Source organism: Psittacula echo (genome assembly GCF_963264785.1).
Source record: "Psittacula echo genome assembly, chromosome: 7".
Taxonomy (NCBI): domain Eukaryota; kingdom Metazoa; phylum Chordata; class Aves; order Psittaciformes; family Psittacidae; genus Psittacula; species Psittacula echo.
In genome coordinates, this window is record NC_137740.1 from 62160923 (window position 1) to 62186955 (window position 26033).

Below are 26033 nucleotides of genomic sequence, written 5' to 3' on the forward strand. Positions count from 1 at the left end.
TAATCTTTTTACAGCCTCAAAAATCGGCTGCTTCTGAAACATTGAAGTATGCAACACTTAGGGAAAAGCTATGTTATCTGCAAATGATACTAGCTCTGTCAGAGCCATTTTTAGTTTTAAAACATTTTTAGGTTTTTTTTTTCCTCCCCATGCATTTAAAGGAGGTCCTCTTGCAAAACCAGCAGAGTGTAAGGCATCTTCAGTCCAATGAGAACGTGACAAACTGTTGCACGAAAATTGTGCATGCAGATTTTCATTAAAATAGATAAACTGAACAAATGTATGCTCATCTCTAGAACTACTTGGACACAGAGAGACAGTGCATATTTGGGTAGCAAAATGCAGTGCTTAATTTAACTTAAAGGCTGATTTGCAATTGAAAGAGTATTTATAATTACTAATCAAAATTAATTACCCTCCTTTCTGGAAAGCAATTGAAAGGAAAAAATACAAGGCAAGATGAAAAACAAGTCAGAACATATGTCATTAGCTTGTGTCAATCCACCAAGGTGCAGTTTTGAGTCTTGACATACTAGCAATTTGTCTTAAATGTTCATAGAGAAAAAACCCTTTTCATGCTTCAAAGGTGATTAAATGCAGAAGTTACTCAGCAGATAACCATATATGCCTCAGCACACTGTAACTCCACAGGTGTTGGGAACAGAACCACATGGACTTCTTTTAAGGTTTGTGTTTCACGTTTAGTTTTGGTTATTCAAATAATGTGCATTACACCTGCATCAGTTCACAATAAGTTTATTTTATGTGAAGAAAAGCTTTGCCATTAATGAAAAATTTCAGTAGAAAACAGTACCTCCTGCTTTCAATCTAGGTTACTCAAAAGTATAAGCTTGTATTAGTGAAAACTTCAGTAGAAACAAATCCGTAGGAAACATGTTCTTGGCACATGAAATAAAAGCTTTAAACACATTAAGTTTGAATAGAGTATTTACCATGCAACCATACTGGCAGAAAAGCCAGTTTCCAATGGCTGGTATTTGTCCCTCAAGACAATAACATGGAAGACACTTAAAACCTGCTTACATAACGTTAATTGTATATAAATATGGTGTTGCCATAATTGACAGTCTTTATTCAGGCCAACCATTTAGTTTAGCAGTTCTAAATAAGTAATAGGCACTTTGCCTTTCTGATTTCCCCTTTCACCCATCAGCCAGTCTGAATCCATGCCAGGGATACTGTACACTGTTATCACCTAAAAAACAGAAACACATGATTATAAACTTTCCTTGCCTGGAAGAAGAATTACAGTCTGCCTTCATGTGATGTCCAAGGTCTTAGAATTGAGATTAACCAAGTCAAATAGAGCATTTAAAATAAACATCCATGGAACATAACCTAGTGTTTATAAAAACTATCTCACTGGTCAATGGAAAAGTAACATGTTCTAAAGTCCCTTTTTTTCCCCCTGATGAAATTCTATTCATTACTCTTTCTTTTCTATTATTTTTTTATCTATAAAACTTGTCTATCACCATCAATTTTAACAGCTAAATCTAAAAGAAGGTTTGTTGGATCTTCAAGTGTGTGACAGCAAGACAGATGCTGTTCACATGCTGTATCTTAACAGAAAATCTGAAGACACAGCTTCCAAATGAGAAAAAAAAAAAAAAAAAGTCAAATAGAAATATTTTAATAATGCACATTTAAAATCCCAAGAAGTCTGAAAACTTTTTTTGTGGTTGTCTAGTAAATGTTCTTGCAAGCTAAGCTGGTGTAACACAATAACTCCCAGGATAGAATATTAGGATATACAGGTACAGGACAATGCTATAAGAGTACTATTGAAGTTCAATTAAAAATCAGTTACACAGATTTCTTGATGGAGCACATCTTTACTGGCTGAAGGTACATAGAAAACTCTTACCTCATCTGCAAGTAGTGATAATTCACTGCTGTTTGCAGCATCATAATCGTAGAGAACTCTAGCTTTCCTGCTGCCACTTGATGACTTCAGTTCACTGATGCCTGAAGTAACTATTGAATTGCTTACTGAAGGCAATGAAGCAGAGGCTGAGGCCAAGACTGAGGGAGCAGAAACACTCTGCACAGGAGTTGAGGACGACTGATTATTATTAGAGAGGAAAGTAGATGGAAAGCTGTGGGAGAAAATGAAACAAAGACTTCTGAGTGAATCAGTTCTACATGGGGAGTTGTACCTGCCTCCTTGCCTGAATCAGCATTCTTGCATTTATCAATGGCAGAATAAACACCAGTAGACAGCAGTAATAGAACAGCACTGATAACCTATATAAATAAGGTATAAGCTAAATAAAGATACTTTTCCCTAACCCGTAGTACAAATCAAACCAACATACTTAAAAAGAAATACTGCCACCTTAAAAAAAAAGACTTGGTAAGTGCCTCAAACAAAACAAAAGCAAAGCCAAGAAAGCACTGTTGGTCAGACCCAATTCAGGCTGTACTTTAATAAACATTGCTTTTGACAGCTCTGCCAGTAAAAGCAGCCTCCACCTCCTCCTGCTCATTCCTCAATTATGTAGCTACACAAAAGAGTGCTGGTGAACCAGGACAGGGAAATATAATGCAGACTAAAAACACAGCCTCCCTCTGAAAGAATTAACCCTCCCCCCAACTATTTCTGTAACCTAGATCAGTTTGTTGATTCAGCTAACTGCATGCTGTAGAACAAAACTATTTGTTATGCTAAGGATCAACCTATATCAACTTAAGCCCCTCCTTTCTAGGTCACACTGCTGCTTGTTCAGCAACAGCTGTAGTGCTTGCCAGACCCCTCTGTGAGGCCAATTCAACTCATTAACCTGCCTGGAGAAAGAAAAAGGCAAAAAGGAAAGTGTATAGTCTTCTACAAAGTCAATGAGCTGAATAAAAAACCCCAACACTGATGAGAGCCAGAGCCTATACAAGGGAAAGACAAAACAACAGGGCTGAGATGTGGAAGGAGTAGAAAGGAGAGCAAAGCAGCAAGTGGAGGAATAACCCCATGCACCAGTACAGGTTAGGGGTTAACCTGCTGGAATGTAGCTCTGCAGAGCAGGACCTGGGGGTCCTGGCGGCCAACAGATTATCAGTGAGCCAGACATGTGCCCTTGTGGCCAAGAAGAGCAATGGTATTCTGGGGTGCATTAGGAAGAGCCTTGCCAGCAGGCAGAGGAAGGTTATCCTCTCTACTCAGGCCTGGTGAGGCCTCACCTGGAATACTGTGTCCAGTTCTAGGCTTCCCAGTACAAGAGATACATGGAACTCACACAGTATCACAGCAAAGAGCTACTAGAATGATTAAGGGTATGGAGCACCTCTCATGTGAGGAAAGGCTGAGGGAGCTGGTTTGTTCCACCCAGAGAAGCAAAGGCTCTGGGGATCTGATCAATGCGTATGAGTATCTGAAGAGATGGTGTCAAGAGAACGGGGCCAGGCTCGTCTCAGTAGAGCCAGGCAGTAGGACAAGAGGCAACAGGCATAAACTAAAACACAGGAAGTTCCTGTGTTCCGGATATTCAAGATCTGTTTGGACACAATCCCAAGTAATGTGCCTTGGGTAACCCTGCTTAAGGAGGAGGTTGGACTAGATGCCCCACAGTGGTGCCTTTCAGGGTCAACCATTCTGTGATTCTGTGGGACAGGGGGAATGGAACAGCATGGAGGGCAATAATGAGCTGTGATACTGTCTCACATCACCCTGCCCTCTATCCTTGAATGCCGTTCTGGGGCAGACTAAGCTAACTTACCTAGCAGCTGATGTAGTAATTCCTCGGCCCTTTGCTACCTTTGTCGCAAAACTCATCTGATTCTACCTTAAAAGCAGGGCAATGAAGGTTTTGAAAAGTGGTACAGCTGATGCAGTGTAAAAGGGTCAGTAACCAGGAGTTACACAGAGTCAGGAGGAGGTGGAACTGCAGCTGCATTTCCTTCCATTCTTCTGGCCAGTCTACGCATCAACTAGTCACTCAATTCCGCCATAACTTTCTTCATCAGTCCTCCTACATAGATACCTTTTCATTAACATCTGAGATGCAGACATGTCATTGCCTGCCCCCCCCCAACAGGGTGGCAGTGTAAATTTAACATATGATGACACACCAGAAGGCTGTGCTGCCATCCAGCGAGACCTGGACAGGCTGGAGAGTTGGGCAGGGAGAAACTTGATGAAATATAACAAGGGAAAGTGTAGAGTCCTGCATCTGGGCAGGAACAACCCCAGGTTCCAATATAGGTTGGGGAATGACCTGTTAGAGAGTAGTGTAGGGGAGAGGGACCTGGGGGTCCTAGTGGACGGCAGGATGACCATGAGCCAACACTGTGCCCTTGTGGCCAAGAAGGCCAATGGCATCCTAGGGTGTATTAGAAGGGGGGTGGTCAGTAGGTCGAGAGAGGTCCTCCTTCCCCTCTACTCTGCCCTGGTGAGACCGCATCTGGAATATTGTGTCCAGTTCTGGGCCCCTCAGTTCAAGAAGGACAGGGACCTGCTGGAGAGAGTCCAGCGCAGGGCAACTAAGATGATGAAGGGAGTGGAGCATCTCCCTTATGAGGAAAGGCTGAGGGAGCTGGGTCTCTATAGTTTGGAGAAGAGGAGACTGCGGGGGGACCTTATTAGTGTATATAAATATATAAAGGGGGAGTGTCATGAGGATGGAGCCAGGCTCTTCTCAGTGGCAAACAATGATAGGACAAGGGGTAATGGGTATAAACTGGAACACAAGAGGTTCCACTTAAACTTGAGAAGAAACTTCTTCTCAGTGAGGGTGACAGAACACTGGAACAGGCTGCCCAGGGAGGTTGTGGAGTCTCCTTCTCTGGAGACATTCAAAACCCGCCTGGACACATTCCTATGTAACCTTATTTAGGTGTTCCTGCTCTGGCAGGGGGATTGGACTAGATGATCTTTTGAGGTCCCTTCCAATCTCTAACATACTGTGATACTGTGATACTGTGAAGTATAGTTTTAAACTATACTCCTCCTTTGTGCAAATGTTCATTCTCTGTCATTTGAGTCAGATCCAGCAATCTATTGCTTTTCAGTTGATTCAACAACCTGATCTAACAAAAAATCGTTAAGAAGATTACTAACTTTCCATCGGAACAGCTTGTTTAACATATTCACCCTTGTATCTGATTGAGGGAAAACAGCACGAACATATTGCAAAGGACAGGATTACCCTCTTACAGTTAGACTGAATTGCATGTAAAAATTGAGCAGACTTTAAGGAGACTGTTGTGAGTGAACACAACAGTTCAATACTGTCCAAAGGAGGGAGTCCCCACTTCCCCTCTGGTCTACCTTGACCCCATTTGATCATCAAGAACCGGTTCACCTCATGGAGAAGAAACTGCAACCCCACTGATTTGTTTTCATTTGCCACATTAGGTTGCCAAACCAATTCACCATGTTCCCAGAGCAAATTAAAAGATCACAACAAAGGGAAGAAAAGCTAGACCCCACAGTTTTGTAGGAATAACTGAGCTGTGCCTCATGATGTATTTATTACTTGGTTAGGTGGCATTCAAATAGAGGGATTTGAAATGACAATCAGCTATTCCTCAATGTTGTTAAGTTATTGCTTAATACGCTGCTAAACCTATTGTCTGTTAACACAGCGATTACGTGTAAATCATTCTCAGTCCAAAGGGTCACTGATTTGTACAGCCAGGGGAAAAGAACGCCAGAGCTTTATAACCACTGTCAATCAGTGAAGCATTAAGTCTCACTTTTACAAAGCCAGATATAGGCATGTTACTGGAAAGCTTCAGCTATACAGAGGTTGTCTGGGAGAACACTTGAGTAACAGAAGTTTCACAGTGTAGAGTAGGGACTAGTGATGGTAATTTGAAAGACACAATGATGAGGTGTCCCTGCCCATGGCAGGGGGGGGTGTGTGGAACTGGATGATCTTAAGGCCCTTTCCAACCCTAACTATTCTATGATTCTATGCCAAGGCTTTCGCTTGGCTGCTAGGGAAGCAGAGAAAATTCAGAGCAAAAGCAGGTATCAGCAGGGAAAAAGCCAACAGCTGGAGTACCAGAATATTTTAAATAGATTTGTCTAGTTCATTCTGAGGAACTAAGAAAAAAGAAGAGAGACTGCTTTTAACCAGGGAGTTTCGATTCCTTAAGCAGCCCCACAGGAGGGGAATGCAGAAGGGGGACAAGCAGCTGGCATTGCCTTGAAGAGAAACATCCATAAAACCATGTCTATTTATGTAAAGAGAACTAAGCACAAGTTTTCCTCCCACCTTCTCTACAGCTGGCTCTGGAGAGTACATCAGGAAAGTCAGTACTCAGCTTTGGAACTTGAATACTCTCAGAGTGAACCAGGTTAGGGTTTATGCCCTAGATTCTGACCCAGGTAAAACATAACATACACATCTACTCTGAGAATCAGGTTTCTGTTTCAAGTAACAAACTGGATCATTTAAAGGCTGAACATCTTTGGTCCGCCAACAGCTTCAAAACAAGAAGAAGTCACTCACAGCTCTTGGCTTTCATATGAGAATATGGCACAACATCATTCTTAGATGTGCAAAAAGAACACATGTAACTCGGCACTACAGATGCCTTACTAACCAACACAGCACTGGCAAATACAACCAAAATCTAGCTGAGCTGGCAAAGACTATTTGGTACTGCATCTGCCTACATGTAGCATAGGAAAACACTACGCATATCCTGCTCATCTGTTTATTTAATGCAAGTGCTATGCACCCAATGCCTATAAACTGAGGAGTCTTCCAAAGCTTGAGACCTTGTCCCACTGCTCTCTGTTATAGTTCAGTGGGACTTCCTTGCACAAGGAAGGAAAGACACACCCAAGATTTAATACCATGACTGTTTTAATAGGCAGAGAAAATTCATGTGGCTGTTGGAAGCACTGAAGATTCTGCAAAGCTTCCATGCTTTTGGTTGTCTAACAGTCCTAGCAGTCTTATCAAAACACTCATCAGATCACAGCCATGTACAGAAACATCCTTCTGTTCTCCTGAAGGCAGTACTTTCTTCAAATACACTCTTTGACATCTTGTAGCAGTTTACACAAATTTTAAACAAAAACAGCTATTCTGGACATGCTGTACAATCTAAAGCAAGAGATTTTAAAGAGAAATACATTCTTCCTTAGGCTAAGGGTATTACGCTTAAAGCTTTCAGCTTAGTAAACAGATACGGATAAGAGTACAGACTTTAGAATCCTCTCAAAATAGCTGTGTAAATATACCTAACTTCTAAGAAGTGCTTGCCCTTAATCCAGTGAAGTTCTTTTCAAGCTTTCAGTAAATGCGTTTATGAGTTACCAAATTTTATGGTTGAATACTGGTTTTAATGGAATATAACTTTAAAGATGTAGAGCTTTTTTTAAGCAAACCAGTTTTAAAGACTTTAAAGTATCCATTCAAACAAACTGAGGGAAGGAAATCAAACGCCACAGGAAGCTGCAAGTCAGGAAAAGGACAAGACTCAAGAACACTTTTGTTTTTGCTTCCTTATCATGAAAAACATAAACAGAGATACTTTATAGAGACAGTTGTTCAGAACACACTTCTAAGTACAGACAGTCCTTCAATGCATATGCTCACCCTACATAATGTGGTCTGGTATAACCCTAAGAAAGGCTGATTTGTGAAAAACAATTAGAAATGTGAAACTTCATGAGAAGTATTTATGCAGATATCTTTACATCACCACAAGCACAAACTAACATCAAATACCTTTCTCTTATTTTAAAATGCTAAACCCACAAAACAGTAGAACTAGACAAACTTGCTCATTCCACTGCCAGCGCTTTGGATTACTGATTATAGATATTGTGGACTACACTTCTACCTAGATACAGTATCTATGCTGGCAATTCTCTTAACAGTGGAGAACGCAGTTCCACTGAAAATCAGGCAGTGCCTTGAAGCAAATTAAGAGGTAAAAGGAATTTACAGAGTGTACAAAAACTTATCCCACACTGCATAGCATAAAGCAGAAGACGAATGATTATATGTATATCTCCAGGAATTCCTTTTTATGCCATTAAATGAAGTTACCATGGGCTCACCTTCCTCAATTAGGAAATGCACAAAATCTCAGTAAATTAACCCTCAAAAGGCATGAGTGCTGTGTGTAGTGTTAGGGATGTAGTTTGCACTGGGGTAATTACATATTAAATACCTGAGAAGAAATATATTTCCTTTCAGTCCAGCATGCCTCTGCATTCACCACTCTTACATCAGTTTCCTACTATTCATAAGCACTTAGGAAAAAAATGTGGGTTTTTTTCTGAAGTTTTTACAGTATTACTACCTTCCAAGTTGTTTCTGGAGATCCAACATATATTGATAACATTGTGCATAATAGGTCATCTGAGCTTCAACAAAATCATTCAGACAGCGAAGATGATGTGCCTGTAATACAGCAAAAAAACCCAAGTTTTTAGTCTGTAGACGTACTACGCTGCATTAGAATGACTGGTCTCCTAGTCAAGCGCTAACACCAACATTATCACATGGGGATTTATGCCCCATAGGCAGACTGCCTGAATTTACCAGGTAACTGGGATAAAATGACACAAAAATTAATATTTGAGCACAAAAACTAGGTTCTGTATAAGCATCATGCCAGTTACCCATGTTGTTTCCACAACAGAGTAAATATTCTAGGATGCTTCTGCAGTTTCAACGTTCAGGTAATCTGATGAACGGGAAATTGAGTTTAAGGAACAAAAATGAAAGCTCCCGCCTTTTCAAGGTTAACAGAAGACTGATTCAGTAGCTATTAAACGAGAACTCAAAAATCGAAACAAAAAACAGTTTGATGCTTTACCACACTGAAGTGAAACCTCATAGCCCAGAGTTCCCAAATAGCTTAACGGAGCTATTTTTAGGAAGTGCCCTGATTTTGACTTTGCCCTTCTATCTCTTCTGGGTACTCACATGCGTGCTGCTAATTCCTTCCAGCAGAAGCCTGGTAATTTCTGCTTGACGATCAAATTCACTCTGAGTAATCCGCACTTCCTGTTCAGACTAAAAGTAAGGATGAACATTAGGTATTTGTACAATGCACTCTTTTATACCTTCTGACTAAAACAGTTCCATTTTATTCAGAGCTACTCATACAAATGCATTCATCACAAGCTTAGGTGTTTGAAATGTGCTTTTGCTTTGCAGATCTAGGCAAAAAGAATAACTGCATTTTGGGCTCAGAAATGTTGAGGCCCTGTATGCCAAGGGAACAGCTTTATCATCAGACACCTACCTCATGGAGTCAGTGTATGCAAAATGCAGGCATTCTTCTGCCTGCAGTATTACCCCACCTCTCCCAATTACAAACCAAGTGTTCATTGGCATAACAGTGTCTGCACCAGGGCTCTGACCAAGCAGTTTAGGGTAAACCTCACATTGTCTTTGTAACCAAGCAGCAATCAGCTGTAACATAATTCTTTGAGGGCAAGTTCTAACAGGATAGTTCATGAATTACTGTCTTACACAGGCCACCAAGCTACTACAACTATTTCTGGAGACTGTAGTTATTCTTTAAATAAATCCAAATTATAGCAAATGTTCTAACTTCAAGTACAGTAAAATTTCTATTAAAAAATTACTTGCTCTAAGTTTTGTATTTAAATAACTCAAATTCAAACTTATTCCTTGTTGCGTATCATTCTCAGCAATACGTTAACACTGTCATAGCAGTTTTAAAGGACTTGAATCTCACACAAGCAGAAATTACTTCAAAGTATTTGGGGTAGGGAGAGAAAGGAAAAGGACACTACTCAAAACCCACAAATACATAAAAATGTGTTGTAAGATTTACGATTTACTGTTCCAAGAGAGAACACCCTCAGCCTGGAATCTGGATTCCCTTGCTCCGGTGCTTATACACACTTAGTACCTTGTTTCTAAAAACCAACCCAAAGGCAAGAATTTGCATTAAGTTCAAGATGCAGCAATTACTGTTCTCAGCAAAACAGAGTCAGAAAATCTACTTTCAGGAAATCTCACAAGGTGATACCAACAGAACATTGGTTTCAAAAGGCTTTTGTCTGTTTGCAAACATTCTGCTCTTGCATTCCACTAATGCTGATCCATATGAAGAGTCACACGGAAGGATCTTCATCACAGCAATGAGCACAGAAGAACAATGCAGCTACCCAAGAAACGCTTTTCGTCTGAGGTCACAGCAGCTGAGAAGGCTTTCACATTAATTAAACAGTGAGGAAGCAGCTGTGTGTTTCTTACTTAAAACTGATAAACCAATAAGGTTTTCAGAGTTTGTTGTCTCTGAAAAGCAAATAGTTTTATTCATTGTCTGATAGCATCAAGATTAGTTTTTGTTACAGCAGTACTGCTCCCCTGCCATCTTTTTCCACAACAGTGCCAAGTACTCCAGCAGACACATTCACTTAAATAGTAAAATAGTTCTCAAACTAAAAAAATGTGACCTAACTCTCCTCTTACAGTTCCAGTCTCTAAACTCTCACACCCTACACGTACACCCTATGTTTGCACCATACCTCACAGAAAATTGCAGTAGAAAAAGCCTTCATTTATCTCACAACCCCCACTGTTTCAGCCAAAGCTCCATATCCCAGCTTCTGACAGCAAGTCCCTAATGCCTCCCACAGCTGCCTACCTAGTCTCCCCCTTTAAAAACCATACTCCAAAGGCCCTGCCCTACAGCTACCCTTACTTTGTATTGCTACCCTTTGTTTTTATTTCCCATCCTCTACATAAATTCCCTAAGAAATCTTTTCTTAACTGTTAGCACAGCTTCCCACAGCCTGTTCCCAGCACTGCTTTGTCAGAGCCAGTGCACCTGAGAACAGCCCTTCTTGTAGCACTGGAGAAGCTATCACCAGTGCTCCATTAGCTCCACTGAGTTTGTCCCTGTGCAAGGGATGGCATGACAAGAGAGAAGGCTTCAGACCCTATCCCCAGTCTAATGCTGTATTTATGAACCAGCCTTCAGCCCAGAGGCAATTTTCACTTGCTTAAAAACAGCATTCTCTAGTGACACTGGGGAGAAAGGTGGGGAACAAAAAAAAAAGCCAAACCCAAAACCACCAACCTCCAAAACTGAGTTTTCCAAGCTTCATGCATGCACTGCAACATTTTAATTACTGCTTCATGTTGTGGGAAGTTGAACGTCAGGAAGTTGAACTGTTTGTGAGGCCAGTTTAGACTAGACCTCAGCCTTTCTGAAAACATTCAAATAAGCTCATTCTTAAGAGGTCATTTTTAACAGGATGGCACACTAGTACATTTGGAAGGAAGTCTTGTAGCTCTTTTGTATCTTGTTGCATGAGAATCATATGGTACTAAGAGAGAGTTGGCCAGAAACAGCTTACTATGAAACAAGCCTGGAAGTTTGAAACACCACTGGAGTTTGAAAGGCCCTAGAGGAAACCAGTTTATTCCGATGTAACGCATAAGGCTGCCAACATTAGACTGAATCAACAACATGCAATATCCTTCATTACATTAGACCCGCACAAGTTATGGTTTCAGAATTCTGCAACTTCTAAATTGTTTACTTACTTTCGTCACTTCCTCAGCCCATATCTAGTCAGCATTAAGGGGGGAAGGAGAAGAATAAAAACACAAACTTAGACATTGGTGGTGCTTCAATACAGGATGCAACTATATTTTGGTTTTTAAGCACTTTCCTGCCCTTAGAACTTCACAGGGATTTAAGAAGGCATAAGCCAGTTGCCCAAAGCACTTCATATACAACAGAACTACTGTAAGTATGGATAGCACTACAACTATGAAGTAAGTTAGATACTGAAGAGTGTATGTATGACTGATAGAACTTATATGTTAAAGGAATCTATTAAAACAAGCTATTACAACACAAGACATTACTTAAAAAATGAGGTGGATCATACAAACTGCGTTACCTTATGGAGGAATTTAAGTTGCCTTAACGTGTTAAAATAGTGCAAAACTATGGAAAGCTATTCTCATTTAACCACCATGTTAAGTAAAGAATGAAAGACATGAATGATTTCTCTTGCTAATTTCATTACTAGTTTCCTATTGCACAAGCATTTTTATTGAAACCTAAATTCAATTAAAAATGCTACAGAGGTATCTCAAACTGATCGTTATAGTAATGGCAAGTAATACAGCAAAATCATAGAACTGCAAGAAATTTACTCTAGAAGTTAATTACTTCAACTTGCTGCTCCAATTCCCTCTTGCAATGCAGCTCTCCTTTAACCTTAATTTTCTGCAGTTGTAAGAAGATGACACAGTTGGGACTTTGGTAGGAAGAAATGCATATAAAGATTGCAAAATCAAGTTATAACAAACAAGTTTAGTTGCTCTTTTATCTACTTACAACTGAGAAACCTGGAACACTAATTAGATGAAACCCACTAAACTGTGCACATCCAAGACGCAAACCAAGTCAGATTGAACAGCACAGTCTATGCTGTACATGATTAATTAACACCTTTTCCACTTCCACAATTATGGTGCTAAAACCAGCTAAGCTAACGAGACCCTGCAACACATTTAGGATATACTGTACTCTAAGTTAAGCCATTAATTTATGTGACATTTTCAGATTGCAATTTGTAAAACATTACTTGAAAGGAATATTTTCTACCTATTTCTGGCACTTTCACATAATTCACTCTTACTCATATTAAAACAAAACCAGGAAAGTGAAGTAATTCCTGTCCCTTCAATGGGTGAAATTAATTTCAGCAGTGATTACAAAAAAAAAAAAAAAAAAAAAAATCAACTCCTTTGCATCCTAAGTTTACGTTCGTAAACTCATAAAAATTAGAATACTGTATACTTCAAATTACCAGAAATATTCTGACAAAACCAACATCTACTGCTGTACTGACATAAGTGCACTTAGTACACTATACCAATTCAGTTTGGATCAGAAAACATCTGAAACAAGACTAAAATGAGCTGGGTAGCAAGAGGAAACATTTGATAGGAAAATGAATGAACACAGGAGGCCAACAAACCTTTAGCCATTTTACATGCAGCAAGTTGAGCACGTAAGAGACATTTACCATAATGTTATTCTCTTCAGGCTGAGAGGTGTTTAGTTGCTTAAGTGCATAGATAAAAGACAAAAGCAAGTTAAAACACTCAATATAGCAGGAGAACAGATTACTGGCACAAAAAGCTGCAAGTTTAAGCTAAGCAAGACTGTGAACTGAACATAGATAAAACTATTCAGATTTCTATTTTAAATACTGATCTAAGCTACTTCAGTTGTACACTAAGCATGTGAGAATGTAATTTCATCAAATATTAAATATTCTTATAACAGGGAGAAAAATAATCAAATGTAGATGAAATTTATCACTTTATCCTGTCAAATAAAGTTTTAAGACGCAAAAGTTTGCATCATCACTCAATACTTTGCTAACCTATCAGTTCAGCACAGACTGCCAGATATCTTCCTTCATAAGTGAGCGAGCCAGCAGAAGATGAAACATTTGCATCACATCTATATCCAAGTTAGTTCTCATCTCTATATTGCAGAGGGTGAAGAGATGCAATTTTTTCACTTCTCTGGAAATTCTACAATCCAATACTTCTTAAACATGCACACTGCTGTTAAAATGTAAATAAAATTGAAGTACACGTAAGGTAGGCACGTAAGAGGCCTACAGTTTCACACTCTACCAGCACTAATTCATTTGTGCATAAACGTGTGAATTACCTGCTATGTGAATATTTAAGACTGCTCAAGAAGTAGCAGCAACTGGCAACAGCTCTGTCCAAGCACCAAGCTCTGGATGATTACACTGGTTATGGAATAAAAAAAACTCAAGTATAGAGCCTTTATTTTAATACCAAGCCCAAGGGGAACTATTTCCCTGTGGTCTTTCTATTGCTTTAGATAGTAAGGCATATACCTGCTACCAGACCACAAAAGGAAGTTAATAATGAAAATACCTTTTTCTTTTTTAAACTTCATTGTGAACAAAGCCAAGCAAAGGATTAAGTTCACTGTCCACTGCTTTCCTATACATTGCTTCCAAATCCCACTGCTAGCAGACCAGAACCCTGCCCTGCTCTCAATTGCTAGTCTTACAAATTAAGAAAGCTTAACAAGTACATAAATAACTTTTTTTGCATAAAATTTATATAACCTAAGGGGAAATGCACACATGCACTTAACCACAGACAATTTAAATACACAAGGACAGTGTACCTGACAAGGAAGATTAAAACACAGGTAGAGATCATGTTTTTCTCTTTAGAAGGATCACTATCCCAAGGTGGGAGGTGCTTTATCTACAAAGCTGAGGTGAGTCTTCCAAGATCTTTCAGGACAGTGGTCCAATTGGAGAAGCCAACAAAATCTGACACCCCTGATTCTGCCTCTTATACACTGTCCCTGTGTATGTAAATTACCCATACTTCAGCATCTGTGTGTATTAACCCTTATGGGAAAAAACACTTCACTATCAATCACTAACCACTATACTTTTAGGAACACAGTCAAAAGATAGCTCTGAAAATACTGTAAGCTGAAGTTGCATTCATTCAATTATCTATTCCGTCATTTAGAGGCATTTTAAGAGTTTAAAAAGCAAGAGCTTTTAAGTCTATAGTAATTCTAATCTCCTTAAACAAGCATTTTGTGAGGTAATAAGAATAGTTACGAGATATGAGGCTGAGTCTTGCACTGTTTGGTGGTGTGAAATAGTAAACAATATAGAAAGAGTAAACTACAAATACTTTTGATATAGAGAAGTATAGATAGGTTCATCAGTTGGAAACAATTATGCATATGCTTGAACACTTCTGGAGATTCAAATGCCAAAACCTGAACTCTCTATGATTTGTATTTACAACCATCTTGGCTGATTGTAGCAAGTGGCAGTACAGGCTCCTGTAGTATAGAACAAGGCAAGAATATTAACTTGTGACAAGTAAGTTCAACTTGATGAAATATCTACAAATAGAAGACTAACACCTTAATCAGTAATTTACTTTCATTTCCTTGTGTTCTACTGAGGCGTTTCTTACCAAGTACCCAGAAAAATAGCAGGGGTAAGAAGACAGGGCTGGAAACATAACCAAGCAGTCAACTTTATAAATATACACCAATAAGTTAAAAAAAACCCAAACACACAAACTCTACTTACTGCAGCTCGAGCTTCTGCAACTTTCGCCTTCTTCAATCTGGTTTTTGCTGCATCCAAATCTAGTCTTTTATTTTGTAATAGCTTTCGTTCTTTCTGAAATAAGTGCAGTTATTTTGTGAGAACAGGTACACATACTCAGAAGCAAAAGCCTTTCTACTTGGAAGTCTTTTTAATGATCACCTACAAAAGCTTCTTCAGCTGAAGCAGCAGAATCAGATCCTAATTATTCTCACATTTTATACTGAAGATACATATATTTAATAGAACAATAGTTACAAAAAGCAAGTTTTCAGAGTTATTTGGGCCAACACACCAAGGGCATTAATTCTACCTGAGTTTTTCTACATTAGTTTGAGGAAAGCAATAATGCCCTATTGTCATCTACTTCATTTTGAAGATCTACAGTTAAAATTGGTGTGAAATGCTGAAGAATGGCCAATTTAACTTACAGTAATAGTTTTGTAATCTCCTTCAATAAAGTTTCTTAGGGGAGTGAGAAAATTTATAGCAGAAGTTTGAATGAGTTCTCTGTCTGCTGTCCCAATTCGCTTTTGTGTTTCTCCACATTTAATGAGTGCATTTCCTGCAGAGAAAAAACGAAAGCTAAGTTTCAGAGTGAGTCAGGCAGGTGGCGAACAAAAACAAAACAGGTTTCTACAGGCAGGAAGGTTTAGGAAAGCAGTTTAAAAGATAATCCAATGCCATCACAAGGGCTCTCAAAAGGAATCTGAATGAGCTACAAGAAAAACTGAAACAAACCAAACCCGAACAAAAATCCCACACACACCAAAATAAACAACCCGCCAAACCAAACAAACCCATGCACTAAACCAAACCATTTTTATTAGTAACAAGCACAGGTCAAAACAAGATTTCAGTGAGAACAGATGCAGCTCTGTAGAAGTGCCACTAACAATGGCAAACTCCATTGTGAACACTTAATTAAGAACTAGGTATCACACCTAATTATTTTAAGCCAACAACCTCCTCCCCTTACACTACATTTTTGTTTTAAGTCAAGAGTAGTTAGTAGCAAAGAAAAGCTCACTTAGCTACTGGAAAAAAAAAAAAATGTGCCTTTTGCTATACACATCTACTCTATCCCCATCTACTCCAACTTCTAAGCATGCATTTGTGCGTCAACTGAACAATACTTAAGACACTTGGTCGTGAGTTAGGTATGGAATCTGAAGTTAGTGTATCAAGAATACAGTTACTATGTTTCAACAGGCAGACACAGCTTAGAAAAGCGGCTAACTTTTCAGAGAACTAACATGTTTTGTGACACCACATGAAAGCTCACAGTGTATCTATCTTTATGCTGATAGTTTGTGTTATTTGCCTGGATTCTAAAAATTCTGCAAGTTAAGGGACAGTGGGCCTGAAAGTACAGCTCTATTTGATGTTAAAAAGCAAGACTTGAGGCTGGGGATCAGAATGAAGGCCACAGATAGCAGCACAAACCATTAGGAAGTAAGAGAAACATACCCTGCCATTATTGATTTTGTATCCATTACATCTTCTATAAACTATTTACTTTTTTTAAGTGCCCTTTCCTTGTTTTGAAAACGAACACCATTATTTCCAGATATAAAGAAGTCATTCTTCTCAGATTGAAAGTTTTCCTTCCTATCAGACCTTAACTGCAGACTGTACTATAGACACCTATGCATTTCAGATGGTTATCTGCAAGATCTCTTATCAGCAACTTTAAGAGTTGTAGAGAACACTAGAATTAAGAATTCTAATTAATGCCAGTGTAAAAATATTAGCTGTAACACCCCCAACCCTCCTGTCGTGGGTATATATATTTGCTGGAGAAGAAAGAAAAGTTAGATTATGTTCTACACTCTCACCTTTAGCAAAATATTGTACATTAAGAAAAGCAGAAATGCGGTAAAGTTCAAAGACTTCTCACTGAAGTTAATTTCACATAACATTTTCACTCTACACCACAAGTAAAATGCATAAATGTTGTCAGATGTGTTCCTCCAATGAGGAAAATAAATTTCAGAATGATTTGATCTGATAGAAAATTATCCATCCACAAAGATGGTTATCATTCCAACAGCAGTCTCTGCTTCTAGGTTTGGATAGAAGCCTCACCATTGATCCCCTAATACTCAAAGATATACAGCAAGTCATCTCAAACTGACACAAAAATCATTGAACTGTTATGTAGAGGAAGACAAGAAATAGAATTTTATATCGTAAAGAGAAACTAGATCTGTGGATTTTTCCTCCCTTCATTTCTGAAACACAAGACACATTAGTTTGCTTCTACCTACCATAGGCTGTTCCCGGACCAAATTCATTCCCAGCATCAATCATATACTGGCCTAGTAATTCTGGATTGTTCATGCGACTCGGTGCTTTGCGGTCCAGCTTCTCATACACAAATTCTTCTATTCTGGCATCTAAAAAAAAGTTTATTTGAAACAATTACTGTCATTCAAAATACAAGTTAGAAACTGCATATTTATACAGGTTTTCAAATTATGTCCAGAAGTTTTCACTGTAAAAGCATGATAGAACAACCCTCCTTAACAGAACCAAACACTCCTCTTTTTATATATGATAATTAATCTCCATCTATCACAATATTAAGCCACAGCATGTTGCATTGGTGAAAAAGCCTTACAGACATAAACAGGGACACTTAATTATAACAGCAAACTCCTCAGATACAACACCCCTTTCCTCTGACCAATTGTTTTGACTTCATAGCTCACTCAATTTATTTATGCAGTCAGTATGAGCTAATTTCAGCCTGCAATTGTATAGATAACCACAAAGACAATGAACAAACCTGCCACTTCGATGCAACCAAAAATAATACTGTTAAACAACTTTCATCAGCATTGGATTAAATAACTAGTCTCTCATGAAGGTCACAAAAATTAACCTGACACAGACAAACACAGGTACCACTGCATTCCCTGGCACCAAGGGTAAAACAAAAATGATCCAGATTCACTGGGTTTTCTTTATCCATAATATTTATTTTTCACTAAATGACAAAAGAATTGAGAAGTACTATAAAATTATTGGACTATTACATGGGTCTGACCTAAAGGGTCAATTAAAAATGTGACCGAAAGTAATTTTTCCTCCCTCAGACAGGGTCACTCCATTAACAACAACCAAAAGAAGCTCTCTACAGCATGTGATAGTCCTCCCAAACAGGCTGCCAAACAGCTGAAGTTACATTTACAGACCAAGACCAGTGCTTAACACTGAGTATTTTTAGCTATCAGAAAATTGATTGGTCAGCATAACTGAGACACTATCATGTATTAGCCTTCTACTGAATCTTCCTCACACTGTGCTAGCAGCCTTCAGTTAGTGATTCAGTATTTTACAATTACAAGTTTCTGAAAAAGACAGATATTACAAATACTGAATTAAATTAATAAGACAACCATTTTCTCTGGCCTAGACGGAAGTAAAAATTTGAGAAGTGATATTCTGTAAGTTCTATTGCATCCTTCACAGTTGTTTTGGGGTTTACATTTGTTTTTTAAATACTGCTTTTACAGAACTAAAAGACGCAGGCTTCAAAAATCACACTTCAAAGATCAGCATTATAAAGAATTTCTCTATTTGACATTAGAGAAGTGCTATCAGTGTATGATTTACCTATACTAATAAATTCTAACCCAGTTTGTCACTAGAAGGAGAATATTTATGTTGTCAGTGCGGAGGTATTAGCAGCATTATAATTTTAACATTTGAATGAACCTAAAGGAGGTTTAACTATTTCTGCTAATGGTAGTGACTAGACTGCACTTGAAATCTAGATTATACACTAAGCAAATTCCTATGGCTGCCAACTCTAGTACAAATGCCATGAATGGAACAGATAACCACAGGATATGAGTCTGAAACCAGAATCTTCAACAGTACCACCCATAGCAGCAATTTCAGAAAGAACTATTTAACACACCAGAAAATTACTCTTCCTTTACCCATGTTTTTTCTGTGGTTTTGCATTAAGAGATTCACTACTGATGAAAGCAAATTTAAAACTTTATTGATATAACATACTTAAGCAATACAATCTAATTATTCTTTAGTAAAGAAATTGTTAAACATAAGCTTTTCAGTTCATCTTGTCCACTTCAAGCTGAATTGTATTGTGCTAACAGTTCAAAGTAATGAAACAGTAATTAGATTTCTTAAGCCACTGCACCTGTCCCATGAAGAACTTCAGAGTTCTTTCAGCTACCTAAGATTTCTGGAATTAGAGTGGGAAATTCAATTAAACAGAAAACAACTCAGAAACCAGTCAGCCTGAGGGTGACCAGAGTATGGAACCAGTGCTGGAGTCGGAGGAACTCTGTCTAAAGCTTTTTCCATTTGAAGGGTTAAGGAAGTAGCAGTAATTGGTGCAGTGTCTCTCATGCTCAGTAGCTCTTCAAAATGTGCTTTCCCTAATCCCAGCTTTCAAGTTTTAAAACTGGTGTATTCAGTCGTAACTTGTGTAATACCTATTGCAGTAAACATTTACATTGGCAAATCTACTCACAAATTGCAAACAAAAACCTGAAGGGCTACTTACTTGGATTTGGCTGCAGTAAGACTTCTGTTTGTTTCATTATTTTTTCTGTCCAGAGTTTTGTGCATTCTGCTTTGCCGAGAAGGTTCTCCAGGTGAGCATCCAGTTCAGTCTTCTCTGCTTGACCAAGCTTTTCTTCAGTGAACTATGAGTCAATCAGGTTGAAAATAGTTAGTTATAGAAATAATTTCCCAGGACAAGCTTCAAACACTATTTACTCAGTTACAGATCATGTTTTCGAAGACATAACCGTTATCCGATCATCAATAAAAATCTACAGATAAATTGGAAAGTTGGCAAATTCAACACTCTTACTATCAGGAATAAAAGGGGCAGGAGGGTATTAATCAGACCAAAATGAGGACAGTAATTTAAAACATCATGAAGAAATCCTCCACTTAACTTGGTACTAAGAGTTCTCACTTGACATTTTGCCCTTTTACATAGTGCACTTTGAAACACGAGCCAAAAGGAAAGAAAGTGCAAAGGTAACAAAGACAATTAAATTACTATATTCTGTATTTTGTAATTAAGTTTGTCCTTTCTCCCACAGTAAAACCTTAAGACACAACAGACTCTCATTGCAGCTACCTTTTAATGCGCTTAAGAAAAAGTTGTCTTGCGCACAACAAGCAGGACAAAGGTAGTGAGTTTAAACTTCAGCATGAAGATTTAAACTAGAATTAGACATTAGAGAAAGCTTTTAAAGACAAGGCTTAAAAGCTAAAATAAACTTCCCTGGGAACTTGTGGATTATATATCTTTGAGGCTAGGGGTGTTTTGCTTTTCAGAATACAAGTCAGTGTTGGATGAACTGCTTAGATATAACTGATCCTGTTATGCCTTACAGAAACAGTAAGATGACCTCTGCTGTTCGCTTCCAAGCTGACAATTCATTTCACTTGATATTAAATTCATGCCAAATCTTATCAATCCACAAGCAGCTTGTACTTCAGTCCCAGTTCTCTGGGCAAGGGGGAAGCCACAATTTCACATCAGGGAACCAAGCAAAACCGGAACTGAGGGTTTGGCCTGCTGCTTTCCAGAGCAGTAGTTCCTCATGACAATGATGATCTCATCACTTGACAGCCTGTTCAAAGTCATGCATTTTCAGAAGAACCTGACTTATGACTCAATCTCTAACAAGCTTGCCCTTTAAGAACATAATAGGACCAGAAGCATTCTAACTGTCTAACTTCATTCTTTACAAGTTCTTCTGCAGGCAGTAACAAACAAGAATACACGTAAACTACATTGCCTGAGTTTGTTTTAATTTCCATCACAAGTAGAATAAAACCAACTTCAATAACATACGCACCTGAAGTCCAGATAAATCTTGTGGCATTTGTAGCTTTACATAAAAGCAAACTGCCTTTACAAGAAAGTTTAGTTGCCGCATTGGGAAGAATGGAATTTATTTATGAGTGTATTAATACTACTGTTTAAAAAACTCTTTAAAAAGATATCAGGTACTACAAGTAGTTCTCAATAGCTTCATTACAATACAATATAAATGGTCTTGAAATTGTTTTTTTACTAATTACAGAGAAGAGTATTTGTACACAAAAAGGGGGTTTCCTGTTAATACTTCCGTAAATCTTTTCAGCAGTGTGAAGACTGCTTACTGAATTATCACAGTGATATAGTTCATATATCACAATGATAGATTTCTTAAAGAAAAAACTTCATTTTATCAATACTGAGCAGCATGTGAAATAGTAGTACATAATAGTAAATACAAGTATGGCTTCCAGCACCAATTTAACGCAAAAAACACTGCCACTCTTGATTTCCTATCCTGATTACCCTGCAACCTAAATTTGAACTGGTTTTTCTATAGAAAGGTAGTGCTGTGAATCAAGCATGTTTCTTCTGCTTAGAAGAATTGTTCCAAGATACACAGACACTATTTTCTACTATGATTAGAGCTCTGAAAGTTTTCCTTTTTACTAGAAGTTCAAAATATGTCAGAGTTACTTAATGTAAGCACCTGCTGGAACAAGTTGTATCAGTAAGCCATCTAATCCACCCATCTATCTTTATTAAATTCAAAATACATATACAAGTTGCCTGTGACCAGTTCACACAGAAGGAAACTGTATCATTTTGCATACACCTGAGCTATCACAGCCAAATTGACAGTTCAAGTCTACACTGCAAAATTAGTAGGAGGAGAAATTGCATTAAAATAAGCTCCTAACTTCAGGTATAGGTCTTGAACAATAAAAGCATTCCTGCCACCAAAGAGTAGAAGCCCAGCTCATTCCTGACTGCTACACAGGCAGCTTGTCAGTTACAGAGTCTGGCAACAGGAAGGACCCACATTCCAATTACTACACTCTATGGCATTATTTATCACTCCAAATACCACTAACTATAACCATTTGCTACTTTGTTCCACAAACTGCAACTATTGCAAGATTGACTCCCTCAAGCATTTTCTGCCGACTAGAAGGAAGGGTAGGCTTTGGATGAAGATGGCCAGTAAACTTGATTTTTCTGTAGATTGCTAGATAGAGCATGACAGTCTGGACACAGTATAATCTCATCCACAGAAGGAAGAAGTTTCCTGGAACATGAATATCAGGTGGTTGTGGGTAAAACAGCCCCAGGCCCCTTGTAAAACAGAAGTCTGATAAGCCTGTGAAACAGTAACAAGGTGTTCACGCTCTTCTAAGTTAAAATAGAAGATTTTAAGAGGTTTTCCTACAGACTACTTTATGCAGTTGGATTGTTTTATAGGGTTTGGTGGGAGATTTCTGTTTCCAATATCTCAAAGCAACTAATGTCAGGACATAGCATGTCATCCAGTGAAGCCTGAACGTAAGAGTTTAACTCAAAATACAAACCTATAATTTTTACTGGAGGCCAGAAAATTTACATCCAGGTGATATTAAGAAAAAACAAAACTAAAAATCACAATTCTTATCCAGCAGCATTATCTGTAGGCCTTACATAGTTACTTAGGAAAACAGAAGAAGCAACAGTAGCACACAGAACATGAGTTACTCAGACTATAACAGCATGTCAGGGATTTACTCCTCCCCCTCATGGCTTCATTAAACTTCTCATTTTAGGGGAAAGTGGCAGCTGGTAGAACAAAATTATTACTTCCACATTTCCCCTGAGTTTTAGGTTAGGTTAAGCAGATAACCAATGTAGCTATTCAGATGTAAACCAACCATGCAGATAGAGCATACTGCAGTAAAACACAGTTCACACTGCCTTTAAACCATGTCAGACTGCAAAAACCTACCTTAGATTTAAGGCAATAAGCCGATTTAAATGTAAAAAGTCAAGATAAAAGGGATGAAATCACAAGGTCCCATCACAGGATCTTACAATGAAGAGTGAACATCTTTTTCTCCTTACCCAGCAAGAAAAGGGAAAGGGGCGGGGGCTGGAAAGGAAGAGATGATCTGGGAAACACGTAAACCTGGCAGAAGCCGAGGAGGTGGGGGAGAGCCGGGGTTGAAGCATGGAAAGACCTCCATCACAAAGAGAAGCCACAACGACTGCTTTAAGTTCATTTAAATTCGAACAACAATGTTTTCCGACGAGCTTGCATTTTCAGAGCTCTACTGTGCTGCTGGTCATTGGTTCTGCTTGAATATTGAGATTTAGGACGATACATCAGGCCGATCAGACCAGATAACAATGCTAATCACATTCCAAACCGCACAGTTCGACCCAGCGAGAACTCGTGAGAAACCCAAGTGCATTACTACGCACTGCTTGGATGTCCCACCTCCCTACAGGAAATCTGTTCAGGTTTGATTACATAAAGAAAGGGGATTACGGCTCAAGACAACAGCTAAGAACAAAAGCCAACCACAGTGCCCTTCGCATGGAGAAAGGGAAGATTGGTTCAGAAACAACACGCTATCAAACAAGCTTAAAAACGACACTAAAGCTCAAACAAAATCAAAAAGCCTAAGCAGACAGATACTTTCACGTGTCACATCGAGAGATCCAAATTTATCGATCAGACAGCAGGATACTTTTATAGCTTCAGCTTATTTCAGGCCAGACACACCTTCGGCCTCTCTCCCTATCCTACCTCGCAGCTGATGCCTGCTCAACTCGTCCCCCGCCTTCCCTCAGTCCAGGCGCTCTCTCCCCTCTCCTCGCCTGCCCTGACCTTGGGCTGCTCCAGCCTTTCCCCGAGGCCAGCGGCTTTGCAACCGGCCTGGACGAAGTCCCGCCATGCCCAGGACTAGCAGGGGATCCGCGGAGAAGGAGCTGGCTGGAGGATGAGGCACTGACAGCAGCACATCGCTGCCCAGACAGGCCAGGGCTCTGGACTCAACCATCGCCACCACAGCCAGGCCGGGCTCTCCCTCAGAGCCGGGCCCAGCCGCCACCCTGGCCCTTTCCGACCGCCGCTCCCCTGGCCCAGGGCGGAGCCGAGCTCCCCGGCCAACGCCCCACACCGCGCCGGGCCCAGCGACGGCCCCGCGGATCCTCGCCCACTTCCCCCAGCTAGGGCCGCGGCAGCGAAGCCCAGTCCCGGGAAGCCCCCCGCAGGGACGGGCGGGGCGTACCTGCACGGCGCGGCTCAGGAAGGTACCGGCATCGGCCGCCAGTTTCTTCACATTGAAGTCCATGATGTTCATCTTCGGCGGGGGACCGAGCACTCACCCAACTCAGCCACCGGCGGCGGCGGCGGCCGCTCCGGCCCGTCCCTGTGGGGAGCCGCCGGGGGGCGGTGCCAAGCCCGGCGCCGCCGCCGATTGGCCGCTGACACGGCGTCTGCCGCAGAGCCCGGATCAGCCGGTGGAGCGCCGGCGACGCCCGCCCCGCCCCGCCCCTTCGTGAGGGGACGGTGGGCGGGGCCTCGTGGGTGAGGGGCCACCGCCCCTTAGGGTGCTGCGCCCGCCTTCGCGTCAGGGAGGCGCTGCCGTTATCGATGCCGTGCAGGGCCCGCGAACCGCCTGCCGGCCGAGGGGGAAGCGGGGCTCCGTGGAGCAGGCCGCGGCCTTTACCTTACAGATCGGCTAGAGGGGCGGGCGGAAAAGGCGGAGTCCGCTTACGCGGTTGGTGGTGGCCCGCCGCGGCTGGAACCGTCTGACAAGTGTCCTCTGAGGGGACAAGGTCCAGCCTCCTGCCTTCAGCGCCCATTTCTTGAGTCCAGTTTTGTAAGTCAGCCCTTGTCTTCATGAAGAACAGTGTTCAGGTGTGAAAATGTCAGCTGGGGAAGAGTTGTTAAGTTCAGGAAAAGGGTGTTAAAAGAGCTTGTTTAGATCAATGTGAGTTGAGACGCAACTGTAACAGAGCATCAAAGCATCACAAAGGGAGTATTTGAAAATATGTTGAGTTTAGGAACTTAATACCAGCAAACGACCAGATTAGAAGAAGAAAATAGTCCCTAATATTAATAATTTCCATTATTTTAACATCTCTCATGATGATTTGCAAATGCCCAAGAAGAAAAGAATGGACCTGCCTGGAGAAGAGAAGCTGCATGGAGACCTCAGAGCAGCTTCCAGTGTCTGAAGGGGGCTACAAAGATCCTGGAGAGGGACTCTTCATCAAGGACTGTAGCGATAGGACAAGGGGTGATGGGTTCACACCAAAACAGGGGCAGTTCAGGTTAGATCTAAGGCAGAAGTTCTTCCCTGTGAGGGTGCTGAGGCGCTGGCACAGGGTGCCCAGAGAAGCTGTGGCTGCCCCATCCCTGGCACTGTTCAAGGCCAGGGCAAGTCTTGGGTGACTTGGTTTAGTGCTAGGTGTCTCTACCTGTGGCAGGGGGTTGGAACTGGATGAGCTTTAAGGTCCTTTCCAACCCAAACCATTCTATGAGCCTATGATTGTACGACCTTTCATCTGGCCTAGCAATTAGAGACCACATTTATAATGTGGCATCGTTGGCAACAAACTAATATATTCCCACTTTGAAAATGATCCTGGTCATTCAGTTATTTACCTCATAATCCAAATAATAAGTACTGTTTGGCTAAATTTGATAAAGTCAGAGGAAATCCTAGGGCATTATGACAAGAAGGGAATTCCAGTAAAGGAAATAACTGTAACAATCAAAGCAATATTGCTTACATGCTGGTTAGATTCCAGAAATTAAAACCAACACAAAACCAGGCTGTATAAAGTTCCCAATGTATCCTTAGTACTGATAAGGAGATGGCCTGAAAGCTATTGTGTGTATGTGTTTGCTTTGCTCAAATATGTTTCACCTTTTTTAGGTTTTATTGTCTCACTTATGTGCGGATGTAAGTGCTTATATATAAAAACTATATAACAAGTTTCCATTGCTTAAAATGAGGTTTACTGGTATATAAAAATCTTACGAGCCTGTCTTGTAATGCTCAGAGCTATATGGTCTATAAAAGCTGATTATGATTTCTTCTGATA

At 40.1% G+C, this 26033-nt stretch overlaps 1 protein-coding gene across 1 annotated transcript; it reads right to left on the reverse strand.

The window, feature by feature from the left end:
* Positions 1-740: 740 nt before the first annotated feature.
* On the reverse strand, positions 741-24383 carry SH3GLB1 (SH3 domain containing GRB2 like, endophilin B1). Its single transcript, XM_080623070.1, has 9 exons — positions 24209-24383; positions 19668-19809; positions 17395-17523; positions 15556-15689; positions 15107-15199; positions 8910-8999; positions 8281-8381; positions 1889-2120; positions 741-1216 (listed from the first exon to the last, which is right to left on the reverse strand). The coding sequence occupies exons 1-9, from the start codon at positions 24278-24280 to the stop codon at positions 1109-1111; spliced, it is 1101 nt and encodes a 366-aa protein (XP_080479196.1). The 5' UTR covers positions 24281-24383; the 3' UTR covers positions 741-1108.
* Between the last annotated feature and the right edge of the window lie 1650 nt (positions 24384-26033).